This window comes from Physeter macrocephalus, chromosome 8, assembly GCF_002837175.3.
Source record: "Physeter macrocephalus isolate SW-GA chromosome 8, ASM283717v5, whole genome shotgun sequence".
In the NCBI taxonomy this organism is placed as follows: domain Eukaryota; kingdom Metazoa; phylum Chordata; class Mammalia; order Artiodactyla; family Physeteridae; genus Physeter; species Physeter macrocephalus.
In genome coordinates, this window is record NC_041221.1 from 53,250,246 (window position 1) to 53,271,415 (window position 21,170).

Genomic DNA, 21,170 nt, shown 5'->3' on the forward strand with positions numbered 1-21,170 from the left:
ATGCCTTCTTTGGAGCACAAAACATTAGGGCAAAAACGCCTTGGGCCAATTGCTTCATATAGCACTACAGGATACAACAAATAATTTCAAACCCCAGGAAGTCTTTTTGGATTGTGAAAAGCCCAACCACACTAGTTTAGGTTGCTCAGTACAATAATCATCTCAGACTAATAAATTATGGCCAGTGTCAGTGGTGACACACTGCTAAGCTCAGCTGAACATATTCTGATTAATCTTATTAAATGATTTTGAAGCCTTCAGTACAAAGAAAAAATATATAAAAAGAAAAAAAAATACACGGAGGAAAAAAAAAGATGCCTCCCAGGGTGTGCTAAGTGTTTTCAATTTTATTAACATTTCCAGATCCATATTCCCTGTGACTTAGCAGTAGACATTCCATTTACATTCCATATGGGCTGTAAATCTGGTCCAAGGTGTCTTTTGTAAGTATAAAGAAATGTCACTGACACCTGGAGGAAACCTATAGTTTGCATACTCTGGAACATCCAAGGTGGACATAGTCACAGCTTTTACTGTAATGCCAGTCTCAGTCATATGAAGAGAAGGTCATACACAGGAACTGAAACAAAGGTACTTTCCACAGCTGAAAGAAAAAATGCCTTACGATAAAGAGAAGTTCCTCTCAAGAACGCCTAAGACATTAAGGAGCTGTGTAAGTTTGAAAGATCGTTCCCGAGGAAACTATAGAATCTCACCAGTATTCCTTTTTCACTTTTTCAGCTTTGGAAGCTGTACTACAAACTCAAGTGATTACTTTGAAGGCTAGGTTTCTGCCAACACTCTTAGGATTAGAGGCACTTATGAACAAATTCCTGTGGCTTAAAAAAAAAAAAAAACCACAAGTGAGAAGGATCCCTGAATCTCTAAAAGTTTTTTTACGCAATTGTCATTTGGTGTAGCACCCCCAGCTCTTCCTCATATATAGCGGTGGCAGAGTATTCTGACATGGTGAGAACACAGCCAGTTTTAGACAGGTACCGTCTCTTCTTGCCCATCACCCCAGATGTAGCGTACACACAACTCATACACTTACTGTAGTGAGCTGAAAACTGACCAATCTCAGATTTATCAGAAAATCTTCCACCAACCAAGGGGTATTTAAATTTAGCATATGTCTTAACTTTAAAAATTACTTTCTCTTTACAGAATATACTATCGCTTTCTTCTTTCAAAGAATATGTGCAAAAATGGAATATGTCCATGAAATTCATTCTGCCAAATTTTTCAGATTATCCCAAACTCAAAACACCTTTGGCCTTTCATTCCTCACCGCTACACTTAACTTAGTGTCACCCTTAATTTTATTGTTTCTTAGAGGTTCGTTGGCATTAAGAATTGCTTGGGGTGTTTAATAAAGTTCAAATTCCTGTGTGTGCCCTCTTATCCATCTCCTCTTCCTCTTGCAGTACTTCTGGACTAGGACTCCTAATGTGCATTTTGAGCAAGCACCTGGTTAGTTCTCATCATGTGGTCCATAGGCCCAACTTTGAAAACTACCTAGCATTACCTATTATTATTAGCTGTTTCAAACCTGGCCTCTCCTTTTGCTTCAAATCTCTTTTCTAATGACTTATTAAAAGGAATCTTATTTTAATTAAGATAAATGGGTAGCGGACTTCCCTGGCGGTCCAGTGGTAAAGAATCTGCCTTACAATGCAGGGGCCGTGGGTTTGATCCCTGGTCAGGGAACTAAGATCCCACGTGCAGCGGGGCAACTGAGCCCGTGAGCCACAACTACTGAGCCCAAGTGCCTCAACAAGAGAGCCTGCGTGCCGCACACTACAGAGCCCATGCACCCTGGAGCGTGCACGCCACAACTAGAGAGAGAAAACCCACACGCCACAAATAGAGAGAAGCCCATGCGCCACAATGAAAGATCCTGCGTGCCGCAATGAAAGATCCCACATGCCTCAATGAAGATCCCATGTGCTGCAACTAAGACCCGATGCAGCCAAAAACTTAAATAAATAAATAAATAAATAAATAAATAAATCGATCTTCAAAGAAAAAAAAAAAAAGAGAAATAGGTAGGGGCTGGATCTCAAACCATAACTCGCAACTGTCTCTCTGTCCATTCTACTGCTAAGAAAGTTTCAGAAGCCTGCTGTAGATCTGTATGTACCTATATTATTTGCCAGGTTTCAGAGACTATAAGTACCACCAGGGCTGGTAGGATTGATCCTCCCCGTTAGCATGCTCACTGTGCTCAAGAAAGTCCTGGATCAGATCTTATACCCAGTTTCCTTGTACCAGAGCCCTATTCCTAATTGCACTCACCTTTCCCATTTCACCACCATTATTTCTCTTCTCAAAATGATTACAACCCCAGCACTCAGTTAACAATGAGTGTTAAGGATAAAAAGGAGTATGCTCCATAACACTCTAAATTAGGAGATGCCACTGTCAGCCTCAGCTTAGAAAAAGCCCCATTACCCTAAGACATGACAATAAAACATTTATCTATTGTGTACCAGTTCATAGCTTCTATTACTGTGAGAGAAATTAATTTTCTGGAAGAGGAAATGCCAGTTTTAGAATCCTGCTTTTCCAGGCCTACCTTAAAATTTTAAGATACAGAAACAGTCATGATAATAAACTTTAGGAGAGTTATACTAGTATGGAAACATTTTGAGATGTGAGAGGCTTAAACATGGGATGTTGCATGAATTCTATCCATAGTGAAAGAGGATAGATGATGCAGGGTATAGTTTCAATGAGAGCACAAGTATAGTAACTTCAACATATTTAAACATGAAATATTTCAGAAAGTACCATTTGCTTACATTTTAATTATACTAATTATCCATTTATAAAATAGATCTTTTATCATCCTTAACTGTAAGTTGGAAAGGTTCCCATGGTCTAGCATGCATCTTCAGGACAGTGGCTCTTGGACCAGTGAAGAGGAAAAGAACAAATATTCTTTAATCCAGATTGAATTTACAACCCAATGGAAAAAGAGACCACCTTTATGGCTAGGTTCTATGTCAAACAATCAGAGCTCTTCCTTTGGTCTTGTAGTGCCCAGCAGTCAAAGTACTAGGTGCAAATAAACTATATTTTTAGAACAATGTTTTACAGATATATAGTCATTTAAACTTGTCATCAATTTAGATTCAACTAAAATATGGGGTTCCATTATGAGACTAGTACTTTTCTATATATTTTTAGATAAATTATTTTAATCTTCATTGGTCAGATGAAGAATCAGAAGCTCTGAGACCTATCTCAGTCACACAAGTAGTAAGTGGTGGATAAAGTGTTAGAACTTAAATCTATTTGATTTAAGAAATCAAGAAAACACTAAGAAAGCTTAGTGCTTTCTATTATAAGATACTGTTTTTGTCAAATCGCCATTAATGTGGGCCATATAAATCTGTCATAGGTTACTGTATTATTTTCCTAGGGCTGCTGTAACAAATTAACACAAAGTTGGTGGCTTAAAACAACAGAAAGTTATTCTCTCACAGTTCTGGGAGCCAGAAATCCATTATCAGTTTCATCGGGCTGAAATCAAGATGTTGGTGGAGTCATATTCCCTCTGAAGGCTCTCTCAGAGAGAAACTCTTCCTTGCCTCTTCAAGGAAGGCACATTTCTTGGCTCATGGCCTTTCCTCTATCTTCATAGGCAACGGTATAGTATCTTCAGATCTCTCTCTGCTTCCATCATCAAATCACCGTCTACCTTCTGTATGTCAAATCTCCCTTTGCTTCTATCTTATGAGGACATTTGTGATGGTATTTAGGGCTCACTTGGATAATCCAGGATCATCTCAATCTCTTCATCTCAAGATTTTTAATCTAATCGTATCTGCAAAAAATTACTACATAAGATAACATTCACACATTTCAGTGATTAGGACCTGATATCTTTGTTTTTGTTTGTTTGTTTTTTAAATTATTATTTATATTAGAGTATAGTTGATTAACAATGTGTTAGTTTCAGGTGTACAACAAAGTGATTCAGTTATACATTTTCATGTATCTATTCTTTTTCAGATTCTTTTCCCAATTAGGTAGTTACACAATACTGAGCAGAGTTCCCTGTGCTATACAGTAGGTCCTTGCTGGTTATCCATTTTAAATATAGTAGTGTGTACATGTCAATCCCAAACTCCCTAACTATGCCTCCCCACCGACTCTTCCCTCTGGTAACCATAAGTTTGTTCTCTAAGTCTGTGAGTGTTTCCGTTTTATAAGTAAGTTCATTTGTATCATTTTTTTTTTAGATTCTGCATATAAGTGATATCATACGATATTTCTCTTTCTCTGTCTGACTTACTCAGTATGACAGTCTCTAGAGGACCTGATATCTTTGAATGGTCATTATTCAGCATACTACAGTCCACCTTCTGGACGCCAAAATGTATATCCGTTCCATACATAAAGTATATTCACTCCACCCCAACATCCCCCCAGATTTCCACACATCATAGCATGGATTTCAGTCCAAAATCTCATTTAAATATCATGAGCTCAAAAATCCCAAGTCTCATCACCTAACCTAAATTAAGTATGGGTGAAACTCTAGGTACGATCATATTGGGGCAAAGGGCCTCTATATCTCTGGATCTGTAAAACTTGAAAATAAAGTATCTATTCCCAAAATACAACAGTGGGAAAGGCACAGTACTAGTGTTACAGACATTCCCCTTACAAAAAAGGGAAAGGGAAAAATGAAGGAAGAAAAGGGTCTCCAGTCCCCACTAATTTCAAAAGCCAGCAGGACAAATTCCATTAGGTTTCAAGACTTGGGATTAGTCCTTTGTGGCTGGAGGGTCCTGCTTCTGCATCTGTGGTTCTGTCTTCTCTGCCCAAGGCTCTGCCCTCACCGTGACCCTTCCTTTTCTTGAAAGCTAGTATGTGTTTGCAGCTGAATGGCTTTGTCAGCCTGTTTCCTGCTTGTAGAATTTGGGGAGTCTGACAGTTTTCCTACATTTTGTCCTATCCCAGTTTCTTTCAGTCCAAGCAGGCAGTGTTTCTGCTGATATAACGTTCTCAAAAACATTGTGGGTCTCCTGTGTATATCACAGGCATTCATGTCGGTAGACAAGATGGTGCTCCCCAGATCTTTGAATAATTTCTATTTCTGGCTTCTGTTGAGATGGCTGAGGGAACCCATCAGTCACATGCACTAGCATAAGCTGTTCAGTCACACCGTTGGCCTTTTCTTTAGAGCATACTTTCCGAATAGTGAATCTTTTAATTTAGCATCCTTTGCAGTCTGGATAAGTTGAGAATTCCCAGTCAAGTGTTGGTTCCATTTTACTTAACAGTTCTTTCTTCACTTTATCTCTTTCCTCTCACGTTTTACTGTAAGTGCTGCTTACAGAAGAAACCAGACTGCACCTTCAACACTTTCCTTAGAAACTTCCTCATTTAAATGTCCAAGTTCACCACTTACTGCTTTCCACACAACTATAAGACACAGTTCACCTAAGTATCTGCCACTGTATAACATGAATTTCCTTTCCTCCAGTTTCTAATAACATGCTCCCTATTTCCCCTATCTCTCACCAGCAGCATTTTTAATATTTCTATTTCTACCAACATTCTCTCTATGAAGATACAGGTATTCTCTACGATGACACAGGCTTTCTCTACTGTGCTCTTCACTTCCTTCTGAGCCTCACCAAAGGGCCTTTAATATCTATATTTCTCCCAAAAGTACATTTAAGGCAATCCTTGGGCTCTAGGGAGAAAAATCTGTTTTTCTCCTCTTCCAGCTTCTATAGCCACATTCCTTGGCTCTTGGCTCCTTCATTTGTCTTCACAGCCAGAGCTTTGCATCTTTATGTCTCTCTTTGTCTGCTTCCATCATCAAAGTGCCTTCTGCTATCTTATCTCCCTGTGTGTCTAATCTCCCTGTCTCTCTTTTATAATAAGAACAAGTGATAGCACTTAGGACTGACCTTGATAATGCAGGATAATTTCCTCATCTCAAGATCCTTAACTTTATTACATCTGCAAAAATTTTATCATATAAATGTAACATTCACATACTCTGGGGATTAGGACCTGATATCTTTGGGTGACTGTCTTTCAGCATACTATAGTTATTATCTCCTAAAATAGGTATGCTCCTAGAATCTAGTCCTTAACCTTGGAAATGATTGAACAAAAATATTTTAAACATTGTATTTGGTTTAATATACTCATTTCATAGATTAAGTTTCTGAGGCCAAGATAAAGTAAATGATGTGCCTGATTGCACAGCAGATGTTTTGACACAGCCAAGACTATGAACCATATCTCTTTACTCCCACTCTTTTGCAGTATGTTCTTCTCTAAATGAATCACCAAGAATTGCTCATTTCTTAATTGTCACCAAATTACCCCAGAACCCAAATACAACTCTGAAGCTATAAATAACTATCCCACAGTCAGCATCAGTTTTAAAAGAGAGTAAATTCATCATTTATCTCTACTGAACAGTCAGTAGTAACCGGAGGCAAATAGGAGAAATATGGGAAACAACCCATTTCAAGGATTACACAAACTTTCATTCGGAAGTTTGTATGAATGCAAGTATTTAGCATTTAGTTAAGTAATGAGGCCTGATTTATCGTCTAAGTTCTCAGAATTGTAGAACTTAGAACTCCATGGAATTTTAAAAGATAATTTACTTCAACCCATTTTTCAGGTGGGTAATATGTTAATCACAGTTTCCAGCCCAGGTGACGAGACCAAAGAAAGTCTTAAGTGTCTTGGCTCAAGGACACGTGGTTAAAAAGAGAAATTTATCTAATAAACATATAGAGAGGACCCATTATATTCCAGACAGTATATTAAGGGCTGGCAGGCAAAGGTCAGTGTGACGCATACAGTGCTCACCCTCAACGAGCTTTCTGTGTATGAGGAAACTAGGTGGGTAAATTAATCAAGTATGAGATTGTGTTGAAATACTAGATACTGAGTGTTGGGTTCTGTGGAGACAATAGAGTGGTCAGGAAGGTTTCCTAGAGACGCCATCTAACTGGGACCTGAAAGAAAGGGGACAAGGGGCAGGAACATCACTCCAGCCAGACCTAGGAGTGTGTGCAAAGGCTGCATGTGAAGGAACAAGGTATGTTCGGGAGCTAAAATCAACTCAGTATGTCTATGACGGGGAGTATAGTAAGAAAGGAGGTGGGGGTGAGGGCTTAGGAGGAGCAAATCCTGAGGGCTTTACATGACATGCAAAGAGATGAAGTTATTATTTTGAGGGTACTGGGAAGAAACTGAAGTATTTCATAGAGAACTGGCTTGTGTAGATTTGTACCTTACACAAATCAGAATGGCTAAGACTAGGGTGGTTTTGTAATGCGGTACTTTGAGAGTGAATAGGGTGCTACTGACAACATGCCAGAACAAGAGGCACATCTGAGACTGCTCCAGGCAAACCAGGACGGAAGGTCACCCTAGCCAAGGCTGTCCTAGGTTTGAATCCTGCCTCACTTATGGTAACTATATAACTTCAGTCTGGTACCGTAACTTTTAGACTCAATCTTCTCATCTATAGTATGGGGGTAACAGTGACTCTTTTACCCATTTCACAAAATTTTTCTGCGATCCAACTGATGAAAACATTAGAATTCTTTATGAACTATAAAATAAAGTAAGGTGGTATATGATATTACTTTTCTGTTTAATTTTTTATTATCTTATGACTTAGGGGTCTTTTCAGAAAATGGGATAATTCAAAACAACACAGTAGTCACAGCATAAAACAGTAATAATAGCTAACATTTTTGAGCTCTTAAAATGTGACAGGCCCTATCCTGAGAAATTTACATTTATAGTCTCATTTGTAAATTTACAAACTCATCCTTCTAACAGTGATGAGGTAGGTGATATTATTATCCTCACTTAACAGTTGCACAGATCAAGTCCCTGGGAGTCCTTTGTCCAAGGCCATACAACTATGCAGTTTTAGAACGCAGATTCTACATCAAGAAGTTTGTCTGCAAAGCTCATGGTCTTAATAGTGGGTGCAGTTGCATATATGCTGTCAGCAGCCTGCTTCCTTAAAAGACTTAAGTATACTCTTTCGCAAGAAAAAGAGCTGTAGTCGATATTTTTTTTTCCCTAATCACCTAAACCAAGTAAATCTGAGACAATTTAGAATGGCAATGACAAGAAAAAATATACAGGTGGAGCAAGTAATATTGATGCCTCAGTAGTTCCCTTTGGGAATCTGCTGTGAAATTGTAAAACCCCTTCCCAGTGATATGTGTAAGTTAAGAACTTCTGCAGGAGGAGCTATTTTAAAGTTTTAAGTAGTGATCATTTAGCGAATCAGGAATGCTAAAGATGATGCCATCTGGTATAGATCACAGGAACTACTTTTTCATGTCCCTAGTATGAAAGTAGTTCTGGGTTTCTTTGTCAGATCAAGCTACAGTTTTAATATTTTTAGGTTATGTCAATTATACTATAATTTATACCCTTTTCAAATATCTCTCTGCCTTCTCTTTTTTCTTTACTTCAAAAAGTAAAACAAATATAAAATAGAGAAGGCCGATTTTAAATGCAAACTATATGTGTAATATTTTAGCAGAGAACTTAAGTCCTCAAATCTAAGTATATTTACATACTTCCCTCTCACATGATGGCACATTCTAGTGTATTTTGCGTTGTATTTCATAAGATACCCACCAATTTGTAAATTCTGCTCTACCCCAGTGGCCTACCTGTTGTTTCCTGAAAACTTCATGTAAGGTTCTGTGCCTTCTTTTAGAATATTCGTACTCCTTTCTTCTTATCTAATTCTATCTGGAGTCCCTTATCCTCAGTGTGATACTCCCTTGTCATTCTTCCCTCCCTCAGTTACAGGTTGCTGTTTACTTAAATTCCATCCTGCTTCTTTGGAATTTAGTATAAACTGCCTTATATTATTACCTTCCAGCCTCCTGGGAAGATCCGTCTCTACCTCTAGATTGCAAACCCTTTGAGGGTATGGGCCAAAAAGTTTACAGTCATGGGATGAGAAACAAGAAGTTTAACTACAGAATATCCTGAAAGCTGAGCATCTGTGATAATCCTGGTTCAAAACCATATCATAACTTGAAATATAAGATTTATTTTGAAATATTTAAAAATGGAGTCACTTTTATTTTTTCCTTTAATGCAGTCATCTGTCTTCTTCTAATCTTCATGGTTACCTGTTTTGTCCTTATTTTGTTGTTGTTGTTGTTGTTTTTCTTTCTTTTGTTCTTTTTTATTGTTGTGTCCTTGAACACATTTGTTACCTTCTATTCTTTATTTCTAGTTCTTCACTCTCTCCTCATCTTCAATTTTCAAATGTCTGCTACTAGTCTCTTAATGAACCAGACCTCTATGCTTCCCCAAAACTTCAGAACATTATGGATACTACAATTCCAAATCTTAAATTATTTCAGATGTTCTAATATTTCTGTTTTTAAAAAATGCCAAGTGCATTCCTCATTCCTTCTTCTTTTTTCTAATATTTTTAGTTTCCACTTCGTCATGTAATCTGCTGGTTGCTTTCCTGATACTTTTTCCCTTGAAATAAGAGAAGCATCACATTTACTTTTCCTTTATATAATACCCATTTGATGAGGGCACCATTAAGCTACTACAAACACTAACTTCAACTTCTCCAAACTTCTCACCAAACCCCAGGCTCAGTGTGCCTTTTCTGTACTTCTTGGAGGAGGCAGCAAACTCTCCTCATGCTGTTCCCTTCCTGCTACCTCCCATCTTCAGAAGGCTTCTCTAGCCTAGCATAGTTCCCAATTGTTTTCTGTTAGAGTACCCTGCTTGTTTTCCATACAGTTACCCCAATTTTTCATCACATATCTCTTTATTTGTTTGTTTTTTTTGATATTGTCTGTAGAGTGAAGCTCTGAGAGAGCAAAACCAGCATCTTTGTTCAGCATGTATTTGAGTGTCAGTATCTGACACAGAGCAGGCACTTAATATATTTCTGTTGAATGAATAAATGATCTCATTTAATCTCTACCATGTAGAAAAGGGATAGTTATTGTTAGTATCCTTGTTTTACTGATGACAACTTGCCCAAGTGATACACTATTGTCTGGCAGTTTGGAGCCTCAAATGCACCCACTTCTGTGTCTACAAAGCTTACTTTTGATCCAGGCCCATAACTGTAATCACTTTTAATCAAAGCCCACACTTTTAACCCCTCTACCCTTCTGCCTCTTTAGCAGGAACTCAGATTTAGCCTTCCTTACTCTGATACCGTGGCTGCGATTACTTCTGTGGGATTCCTTTTAGATCACAGGTTCTCATTTCAGTTAATTTAACATCCAGTTGAATGCCAGGGATTGGGTTATATTTCCCTCACACCTTTCTTGTCATGTCAGCCCTTTTGCAGCGCTACTCATTAGCTTGATCTCCTTCCTGAGAGTTCAAAACCCTTGTCTTCATCACTCCAGCAAAGCATCTCCTCCTCCTTTCACAGTCTATGTCTAAATGCTCTATGGCCTCTTCTGCTTTTCCTCTGGCTTCTAACATTCTAATTATATGTTCTTTGCCATCTCTCTTGCTTCAGCTTTAAAGCACTTATGTAATCTCATTCGCCATCTTTTTATACCATAATCTGATTAACATCCCTAGCACTTTGTCTCTTCATCTTTGTGGAATCACATCCTTCTACAGAGACATTCCGAAAAATACCCTAGAAATCTGGCTTACTACATTGCTAATTACTGTTATTACTAACATTGTAAATATATCTCACTTCAGATCATAAATAGTACAAAAATTAGTGTCATGTTTCCTCATGTTGCAGAATATTAATTTTTCTTTTAATAATTCTATCAATAAATCAAAGCTATCCCTATAGATAGATGGAAATCCATCTGTCTATATCTGTATCGACCTATCTATATAATTTGAAACAAACTGTAAAAAGAAGCTTGGCTTTTAATTATTATTACAGTAACAAACCAATCTAACATACGTAAATAGTCAGATTCTGCATATAATAAAAATAAAACTAATTCAGCAATCAGTGCCAAAAGGTTCTTTCTTGAGAGAAGTATGTGAATACACATATGCTATGAATTTAAATTTTAACTCCTGTCAGTGTCTCAGTGTTTTCTAATAAAGCTATGTGCATTTCTATATTTGTTCAGCCTGAAATACACATGCATGTACGGTTTACATTTTTCCCCTTTGATAACCAGTATTAAAATGAGAACATTCGTTTCATTTTAAAGAACTACAGTTGGCAGGGGTGTACAGAGAAGCTTTATAATCTAAGTGAGGTTCTGGAAGTTGGAAATATTAAACACCTCCAAATTAGTGTTCATCTTTTTGAAGTAAATGATGACTTCAAAAAGAAGCAAAATAATTATTTGATTTCCTAACTCATCTTCACTTTCTTTCTCATATAGGAGTCCAGACAAATGCAAAAAGTCAGAAAATTGACAAAGTAATTAGTAAGTGTTGCATATACTGAAACAACTTTTAGAAGAAAGGTGAAATGAATGTGTAGGGGGAGATACTGGGAACAGAATATTTAACCTGAAGGGAAAATGCAGATCGATGATTTAGTAACTAGACAATCAGCATCCATTCTCAGAAGATGCTTATTCGTGGTTTGCCCACTTCACTAAAGGCAAAGCTTTAAGAAATTGGCCTGAGTGCTGGGATAATGGGACTTCATTGGAGATTCAAAATGAGAAGAGGCGCCTGATAGAGTATGTTGAATTTGCATTGCTGAAGACGTTTTTGCGTAGAATATAAACTACATGTTTTGGTTGCTGATGTGCCCAAGTGATACATCCAAAAGCAGCTAGGCTACTGGTTCTAAATGTATTGTGGGATGCTAAGGAATGATAATGGATGACTTTCCCTTGCTTCAGTGGTACGTAAGGGGTTTAGACATGAGGGAAAAGGAAAAAAAAAAAAAAGAAAAAGAAAAGGAGGAGAAAATAATGAAGTGGTGAAGGGGTGATAAAATATCAGGGATTCACAACGCCTCAGATGGCTGATATTTCAGATGTATAACTGCCTCAAGATAGAACTATTAGAAAACAGTTGATGGGTCTTGAATTGTAGAGTCTATGAATATGTCAAGTTATCCTCAAACAGGGGCAGTGCCTCAAAAAAGGTTAAGGATGAACTAACACATATGTTTATCAGTAAAACATGTTAACCTAAGGTCCTTGAAAGAAAATAATAATGATGATAGAAAATAATAATTATTATGGAAAAACGCCTGTTTAAAAGAATTCTTAATTTTGCAGTTAGGATTAATTAATTAGAATTATTAAAGTTAATAATATTTTTAAAGTTCTTAATTTTGCTCTTTAGAATTAAGTTCCAGTTAACCCCCACTATTCATAATTAAGTTATCATTGTAGTGAAATTATTAGGTTATATTTAGTTGACAGTTACGTGAAGTTGGGGATATATTGACTTAATATTTTACCTCATGTATTATGGTTAATTAAATGATTCATTAATATCTTAATGTCATTGCTCATTGTAGGAAGCATGCCAAACATTTGAAACTTCCTCATTAATGATAACACACATACTGACAGATTAGATATAGGTAAAGGTAGACAGGTTTAGGCTGAAGAATTATTAGGTGAAGTATAAAATGAGGCAATACTTTACTGCCAGCACCATGAATCTATCAAATGGTAATTGGATGCACGTGTTAGCAGCAGTAAAAAGTCACTGTCCAGTTGTCCACCTTACATGGGAATCTACTCTGAGTGTCATCTTTGATTTATTGTTCCAATTAGGACATAGCGTTCAAAGAAAGAATACAACTGACCTGATTTAAAAGCAAGGAAATCTTTAAGGCCATTATTTTGTGGGTGACCCAGCTCCCTTTTAGATATCTTGAAATTTTCTATTTGTGCAAAATCTGTACTAAATAAATACTTGGTTTTAAACTAATTCTGTAAAACATTGACACATTTTATTCATTAATTCGGTACCAGAGTATTACTGGTGGCTTCCCAAGATGCAGGTATATTTTCTTACACTAATTTTAAAGGCACGTTTCTAGGTTATCACTTGCTATACCGACTGACCAGCACAGGTAGAGGTAATAGGCACTGAAAAAAACAAGTGCCAATTATGAAAAGTGAATATTTTTAATCTGCAAAACCAAGTAACAAACACCATTTGTCAAATGGCAAAGGTAAATGATCTTAAAACATTGCAGTATATCAATACATGAAAAATTAAGATACTTCTGCATAAAAAGCTTGAGACAAAATCATTTTCATTACTCTGCTAGATTATAATAAAACTGCATTAAAATTAACATAATTCTTATGCCCAATTTTACTGGAAAATTAAAGGAGAACTAATTTCTGGGAGGGAAATGCTAATGTTTTACTTACACTAAGCAAACATCAACTATTAATGCTGACAAATGTTGGAACAGTAATACTAAAAACGTCATCTGAATTACTCTTCATTGCAAAGTTCACAGAATTAATGTTAAGACAGATTAAAATCACTTTGAACTAATACGCATGTATTATTCTTCCTTCTGAAGCATAATAAAGAAATATCATTTGTACTGCAATTTTGGATGTGTACAGACATTTAAGGCTTAGGAAAGACGGAGCTATTCATAGGCAGCTCATAAATGTGAGGAACATTAGCTCCATTTCAAATGAACCGTCAACTTTTTTCCAACATTTTGGCTTGTGGAAAGTCAGACGTTTGGATAATAAATGGGGTTTGCCTCTGAACATTAAGGTAATTGTGTAGGAATTTAAAGTGCTCATTCAGGTTCTACCATAAGCTCATTAAAAAATGAAGATATGAACTGGAGTAAGGCTTTTCGCTCTAAACTGGGTAGTAAAAATGTAGAGGAAAAATGCATGCAGTGGAGTTTCCCTCATTGTATAAGGCACAATTCTTCTTCTTTTAAGTTCTGTGCTTAAACATCATTTTGAAAACACCTGTTTTTATAGAATGGTGCATGCCTTTCGGTAACAGATTACTAAAATACTCAAGACCTAGAGATTGGTGTCTCTGAATTCTCATACTCCAGTATTGGCATGTGATTTCTGCCAACTGTTTTCTTGAGTTTCTTCTAGTAGACGGTTATAAATCAGGTTTATAAAGAGGAAACTCTCTGTAATTGTGCATTTTTAATGGATTTATGATAAATCCATCAAAGTGGAGGGTCCATATGGTAGGAATGCAGTAAAGGTAACAGGACAGTGTCATGTAAACATTATATAGTGCCTTCCACCTTCATAAATCCTCGATCCTCATGATTAAATGCTGCCAGTTATAAATTATGCAACCAAACTCTAGAAACAACCACAACTTAAATAAGACACCAGTGGAAGCCATAAGTTGTATATAGGTTTTCTTCCCAGAAAACTGTTGTATATTTACTAGGAGATAATATTCAAGTCCTTATTTTCCTCAAAAATTATTTTCTTATTTAACTTCCTAAAATAAGCTCTAGTCCTAGAGCTTATTAAAAAGTAATAATGTAAACCTTATTTACAAGACAATAATCAGTCATTTCTATGTGGTGAAATACCTTTTTGATTTGCGGAGTCATTTTAAAGCTTTAGGTCTCTAAGATTTGCTCCTTTTAGAGTCATACACCAGAAGTTTCTTCAACAGCCCAATTTCACACTTGTACTTACAATCAAATTGTTTTATTACATGTGGGAACAATTAAACATTTGGCCCTCAGCTGTAAACAATTACTATATACAATGATATTCATGGATTTTTCTTAGTCATGTATTCCTAATGCCTTCTGTGAGATGGATGTATGTGTACATTGTGTGTCCATGAGCAGTTATATTCTCAAATATAATATCAAAGGAGAGATTTCACCTAGAGAATGCGCTAACATTGTCTGAAACCATGCAGACACCTGCAATGATAACTTTAACACACTCACTCTGTTCCACTGTCATTTTACTGCTCTTCCAATTTCCTTCTGATGAACAGTTGGTGTGCACAGCAAAAAGCAATTAAGGATCTGGATAATTTGTTTTTTAGAGTTTTGTGGTGTCTACTTCTGATATATCGACATCAATGTTGTCAGTAGTAGCGAGGTAGAAGAAATAAGTAATGATAAAACCAAATCGACTTGGGGCTTGAATCTGGCTCTGTCAATTCCTAGTTGAATGACCTTGGGTAATTTACTTTTTTTCAGGGTTAGTTTTCATATTTGAAAAATGTGGATAGTCCTATCTAAATCACGGAACTATTGTGAGTGTTAAATGAGGTCTATATTTAAAGAAATAGGGCACATACTGCATACTCAGTGCACACTGATTTCTCTAATGTCTCACATACTCCTTTCCTGAAAAGACTCATAAGCACTGTGGCTTTCCATTTTGAGAGGATCTATCCTTGGCTCTCTCAAGTTTAGGGATACATTTTCTTTTCACTAGACTCCCCTTTTCCATAAGTGACAATCAGGGGAGTAGCCCACAGCTGTTTTACTCACATCCAGAAATAAGTCCACTGGTTCCAGTTGCACGGGTACCTAACAGCTGTATCCAGCCTTTCTAGTAGGCCAGAACTGGAGCCGAGTGGTAATGTTTCAAGGGCAAAGCTCTAGATGTAAAGAATGATATAACAAACCTAAATGAGCCCAAGCATATCTAGTGACAGATACGCCACAGCTATTCTAAATTATTCAAGCTTTCTCAGACTTCTAGCAGGAGAAACATAATTCATCACTGCTCCCTTTATTCTACTCTCATATAATGGCAAAGGGGCAAAAAAAAATACCCCACCCCTAAAAATTTATAATAATCACTCAAAATGGAGAAGAGTTTCTCTAGCACATGTAATATTTTTAGAACCATCAATTTCTGGGAACCAACTTTTGAGGTAGAAGTTAAAAATGATTTTTCAGTGCTCATGGGTGATCTCCTTACTTCTCTTTTGTTAGCATTTTGCTGGCAAAAAGCCAGTAAAACAGTTGTTTAATTACCCAGGACATCACAAACATGTAACCTCTTAGATAAGCTGTTACTGTATTTTAGCAGCAGTAATACTAGGGTCAAAAGTAACAAAGAAAATTAAGCTTCAAATAAGCAAACCTTAAAAGAACAGCTTTGTGTATTGAGAATAATTAATAACTTGTTTAGGAAAATGTTACTGAAATGTGGTTTTTGGACAAGGAACTGACACTCTTCAGAGGTTAGATACCCTAATATTTAACAGGCTACCATTTGGTGGGCTGGCTGGCTGGTTACCCTGTAGGCATAGCAAAAGTTTGTTCTCATGTAATTATGCAACATTTAGACAATATCTTAATGATACCATGTAGTTCAGCTGAATCAGTCCAGCTGGAAATTGTAGCAGCATTCTGATTACCCAGCCACATGTGAAATGAAAGCTGTTTCAACCTCTACTATTCACTTGCTATGTCTTGATACAGATGTTCTTGGAAAACCTAAATTATTTATGGTTTGACATTATTTAACATAGCAAGCTCCACCCCCTTTCATTTTCAACCATTGATTAGGATTGCATTACCATATAAGATATTATAATTTTAACAGGGACTATTAGTTATCATTTATCACATGGAAGACGTATTAGTATATTTTAGACAGGATGAAAATTTTCCACACTTGTTTTTACACGATAAAAATCATATACTCTTCTCTTTGCAGATAATTCTTACTGTAAAAAGATATTTTAATGTGTACACTGGAAACCATTTACTAAATGGTTAATCACACAGTGATCATTATTTTAGAAAATAGTAATTTAAGTTGCATAAATAAACTACTATAGATTGCTCCTTACATCACATCATAAAGACACTTAAAATACAGCAATAGCAAAGTCAAGTTAGTGTAAAAAAATATTTGCTCAAGCTTAACACTCTGAAATTTTATTATATTTCTTTGAGTTGTTTCCATGAACTAAAATTACAAAGTATTTCACTCCCTGTGAATTTTTTTTTTTTAACACCCAGCTCACTCTTCAGTAAGTGTTTGGGCCACTTCTTCCCCATCGTCCTACCTGGATGATATCACAACTATTTTGTTTTAGAAGTGAATAAAAGTATTAAAATTTTAAATTAATAACCATAACATCGTATCTAATAAATTCAGGTAACAAATTACTTTGGAGCAAAAAAAAAAAAAATGACGTTATTTCAGCCACTTCTTATGAATAAGAATGGAAAAAATACAGGTAATGGACTATAGGTACATCTCTGGTAGTAAACATCAAACGGAATACTTTAAAACACACAAATCTTTTTTATTACTTGTAAACATATTGTTGATTTTAGTAAATGGAAATAGCAGCTGAGGAGGAATAGAAGTTAATGTTGAAGGTATGTGAGTCCCCAAATAAGAAAAATGTCTTATTTCTTGTAAATCTTTATTTTAAAAAGATAATGCTAAGTTCTGGTCAACTGTCTTTCCCATTAATACCAGATACTTTCTGGGCTAAGGAATCATGAAGTATATGACTCATGTATTTAAGTTAGCTAGCAAATATATGCTTGGAATTCCCAAACAACTGACACAAAAAAATCCTTTGAAAAGGTGACTTGCAACTACCATTGAGATAATGCTAAATGGTCATTAAAGATGTTTAAATGTTATTGTCTACTGTCTTCAGCGTGCCATTACATAGCCTCAGGGATCCTTTCAAATTGCAATCAATAGAGGATGAATAAGTCTCACCACTTGAAAGTAAGCAGGAAAGGAAGCCAACAGAGTAATCTGGCTTTGCTGGACTGATTCAGGAAGAGACACAATGTTCACTCCTCCTCTTCTAGTTCTCCCTCCCCCTACCCAACCCACATCCCTGCAAGAAAGAAAGAAGAGAAAGAGCTAAAGAAGGAAAGAAAGAGGGAGGGAGAAAGGAAAAAGGCAAGAAATCCAAGGATGGGGCATAATTTGTACTGAGGTGAAAACCTCATCCTATGGGATAAACCAACACCATGGAAACAGACCTATGACTTTTACTTTGAAAATAAAAGAATGACAATGAAATTTGTGTGAGGTCTGTGTGACTCCAGTCCCAGATGTTTACAGTGCTGTAGTACTATGGCTCTGCAATATGAGAGGTTTGAGAAGAAACGAGTACAACAGGACACCACAAAGCAGCGCATATGCTATTGACAATGCAGACATGAGCATCATGTTACCAAGAGAGAAGGCAGGCAGAAGACAAATAGCAGCGGTGGTGCCTGAAAAGCTAACTTCATGGACTGCAATCACTCAAACCAACATGAGGGACCAAAAAAAAAAAAAAAAAAAATCAAAACCAGAAAAATGCTTTTGCTCCTATCTAGAGGGGTGGTAGGGTAAAGGGATGGGGGTGGGGGAGAGTGAAATTGACTTTTCTTTCTTAAATAAAGTTCCCATAAAGTCCCTGTAATTGACAGCGGATAATTATTTTCAGCTTGAGGAAACTGTCCTGAAACTCTTAATAAGATTGCCAGCCAAAAGAAGAAAATGTGTTTACTTGAGCCATTTCCAGAAGGGGGGGGAAAGGAGACCTTGGGATGAGGTGGGGAAGGGCGATGGAGACAGAGAGGGGCATCTATGCACTGCAACAACTCTTGGGCGCCCTGCGTGGTCCCGCGAGTGACAAGCCAGAGAGACGGGGCGGGCAGGGTGGCAAAGAGCCTGGGGGGGGCGTGGAGGGAGCGCGCTGCGGGGAGGGGGTTAGGCGGCGCAATGTATACACCCGGAGGGGGGGGTGTGATTTAGTGTGAAAGTATTCCACTTAATCACTTTACAGGAGTTGGGGACGTAAATATTTAGCTGGCCACATCTGGAACAGATTTCCCCCCCCCCCGTGGGGTGGGGTGGATAATTGGAAGGAGGGGAGCGCGCATTTGTTACTTACTGTACGGGCAGTTCTCCTTCTTGGTACCGCTGACTTTCCCGTTCTCAATCTTGAGAAAGTACTTGGTGAAAGAGAAGAGCTTTCTCCAGCGGACATCTCCTTGGAGGTGATTGTAGCTCCGCACATGCCTCCCCGCACTGGAAGGAGAGGAGAAGGACGAGGAAGAAGAGGAGTTGGTGGCCTCTGGTGACACCATGCCCTGACCAAGGGCTTGGCAGGTGACAGGGACGGAAGACACTAAGAACAGCAACAAGAAGCAGCAGCAGCCGGGCAGGTGGGGAAAGGCTGAGGCACAATGTGTCAGTATCCATTTCCACATTGTACTGAAACTCTCGGCACTGGAAATTGTCTCATCAGAAGGAACATACTGGAACGGTAAGACCTGGTGCGAGGCAAGGAGACAGCTGGAGGTGGCGGCCGCTGGTTAGCTCCCTCTGGGCTCGGATCTGGCCAGAAGTGAAAGCACCAACATCCATAACTCCTCGGAAGGGCCGGCTGCCTCTTCTCGCTCCTTTCTCGGATCCGCTGCCGCGCGCCCCTCGGTCTCCCGGTGGATGTGGACGTGGGTGGCCGTAGTAGCAGGAGCTGGTGGTGGCCGTCGTGGTGTGGGTAACCCTCGATCTTCTCTCCCCCGGGAGTTACTTTGTTCTCTTCTTCACTCCTTTCTTCACCATGTTAGATGCAGAAAAAGGTCTGAAAAACAGATGACAGCACGGTGAACAAAACCCAAAGGGGCTGGGGTGGGAGGCTGGGGGGAGGTATCTGCGCCCTTCTGCGGTTGGCACCTTCTGGTCCCTCTCCGCACAGCCCCAGCTTGCTGGCCAGTTCTAAAAGTGAGTCCCTTTGAGTTGTCAGAACTGGAGTCAGCTGCCCGGTCGCCGTTGTTCTCTTCCCCCTCTTGCTTTCTCTTTTTGGTGGTGCCTGTTGATTTGAAGCCTCCAGAAAGTCACTTCTTGTTTGGAGGGGATGGCGGTTGGTGTTTTGTTTGGCCCTATTTCCCTCCCCCCGCCCCCCCACCCTTTCCTTTGGAAAGCCCGCTTGTAAACAGGTTGAAGCCTGGAGTCTAAATGTCAGTGATTCTAAGCCAGAGGTGGGCTCTGCCTCTGCTGGCCAAACCTCATTTGCAGGGGTGGAGAAGCGGGGGGCGGGCGGGGGGAAAGGGGGTCAAACGGCGGTGGGACATCTGAAACCCTCGGCTGCTGGGAACGCCGAGGAGAGGGAGGGGGGAGGGGGCAGGGAGTGGGGAGAGCAGGGGAGCGAGGAGAAGGGAGCGCGATGCCTCTGCCTGGAGCTCGGGGGCTGCGGGTCCCTTCCTCGCCACCCGGGCCGCCGCAGCCTGCAGCCTCCGCCAGCGCCGCGAGCTTGGGCTAATTGCTGCGAAAGCGCCCTTGTGCTCGCAGCGCTGGTCACCCGAGCGAGCAGTATCCTCACGCTTTCCGAATTTTGCTGTCTTCCAGTCTGAACCAGTCCCCTCTGGGGAGCCCCGTTCGCACTTGTTTTCCAGTATAGGATTTTTTATTTTATTTATTTATTTTTTCCTTTTGGCAGTGAAGTACTTGAGAGCCACCTGGAGCCTGGGGTTTGGCTGACTTTTTTTTTCCCCCCCTCGCTCGCAGAAGCAGAGGAGGGCTGAGGGAGAAAACAGAAGATGCTGAGGATAAACCCTCCAAGGCAGTAGATTATAAACTGGTGGGAGCGAGCAAAGAAAAGGAAGACATAATTAGCTTCCTTTCCTCCTCTTCTGCCAGCTTCCAAGGAGGTCTCTGCTTTAATGAATCACTGATTTCTCGCTTCCTTTGCTGAAGTAAAAAGTTCACACTTTGGCCCTCTCTGACTTTTAAGCTCAGGGAGATTTATCACCACCCTTAAAAGTCGCCTCTCTCGGCGCAAATGAAATCAGGGACCGAAATGACCGATTTCTGATAGCTAACAAGGGTCGTTTACAGAATAACGCGTGCACTTCAAAGCGAACTCACTTTATTGAGATTGCGAAGGTTTAACCACACGATTTTGCCGAATATCCTGCTGTTTCCTAGGCAATTTCCTTTGCACTTTGCCATCAAGGGGTATTTTCTTTCTTCTGTCTTCAAGTTTTAATGTTTAAAGGGCTCTATTTTACAATATAACTGTACTACCAGGCTCCCTCTCTTTTTCACATTCACCACCCTGAAACTCCTTCATTGCTAATAAACTTGCTCATGTCTCAGGTACAGACAGAATCAAGTCCCTGGCTAGGCAGCCTTTGCCAAGGATTAAGAGGCACAAAGAAGGAGATACTGTGATAATCCGTTCCAATCTGAGTAAGAATTCCTAGAGAATCTCTTTAAGAATTACTCTAA

At 38.7% G+C, this 21,170-nt stretch overlaps 1 protein-coding gene and 1 long non-coding RNA gene across 3 annotated transcripts in view; one reads left to right on the plus strand and one right to left on the minus strand.

Moving 5' to 3' along the window:
* FGF10 (fibroblast growth factor 10) overlaps positions 1-20,521 on the minus strand; it is an 80,965-nt gene extending 60,444 nt beyond the window's left edge. The window contains exon 1 of the mRNA XM_007129761.2: positions 18,832-20,521. Coding sequence (XP_007129823.1) covers positions 18,832-19,150 — 319 coding nt within the window. The 5' untranslated portion in view covers positions 19,151-20,521. The remainder of the gene's footprint in view (positions 1-18,831) is intronic.
* Positions 19,139-21,170, plus strand: part of LOC129392325 (uncharacterized) — a 289,454-nt gene continuing 287,422 nt past the window's right edge. For both annotated transcript variants that reach the window (XR_008618049.1, XR_008618048.1), the window contains exon 1: positions 19,139-19,206. This is a non-coding gene — a long non-coding RNA (uncharacterized lncRNA). The remainder of the gene's footprint in view (positions 19,207-21,170) is intronic.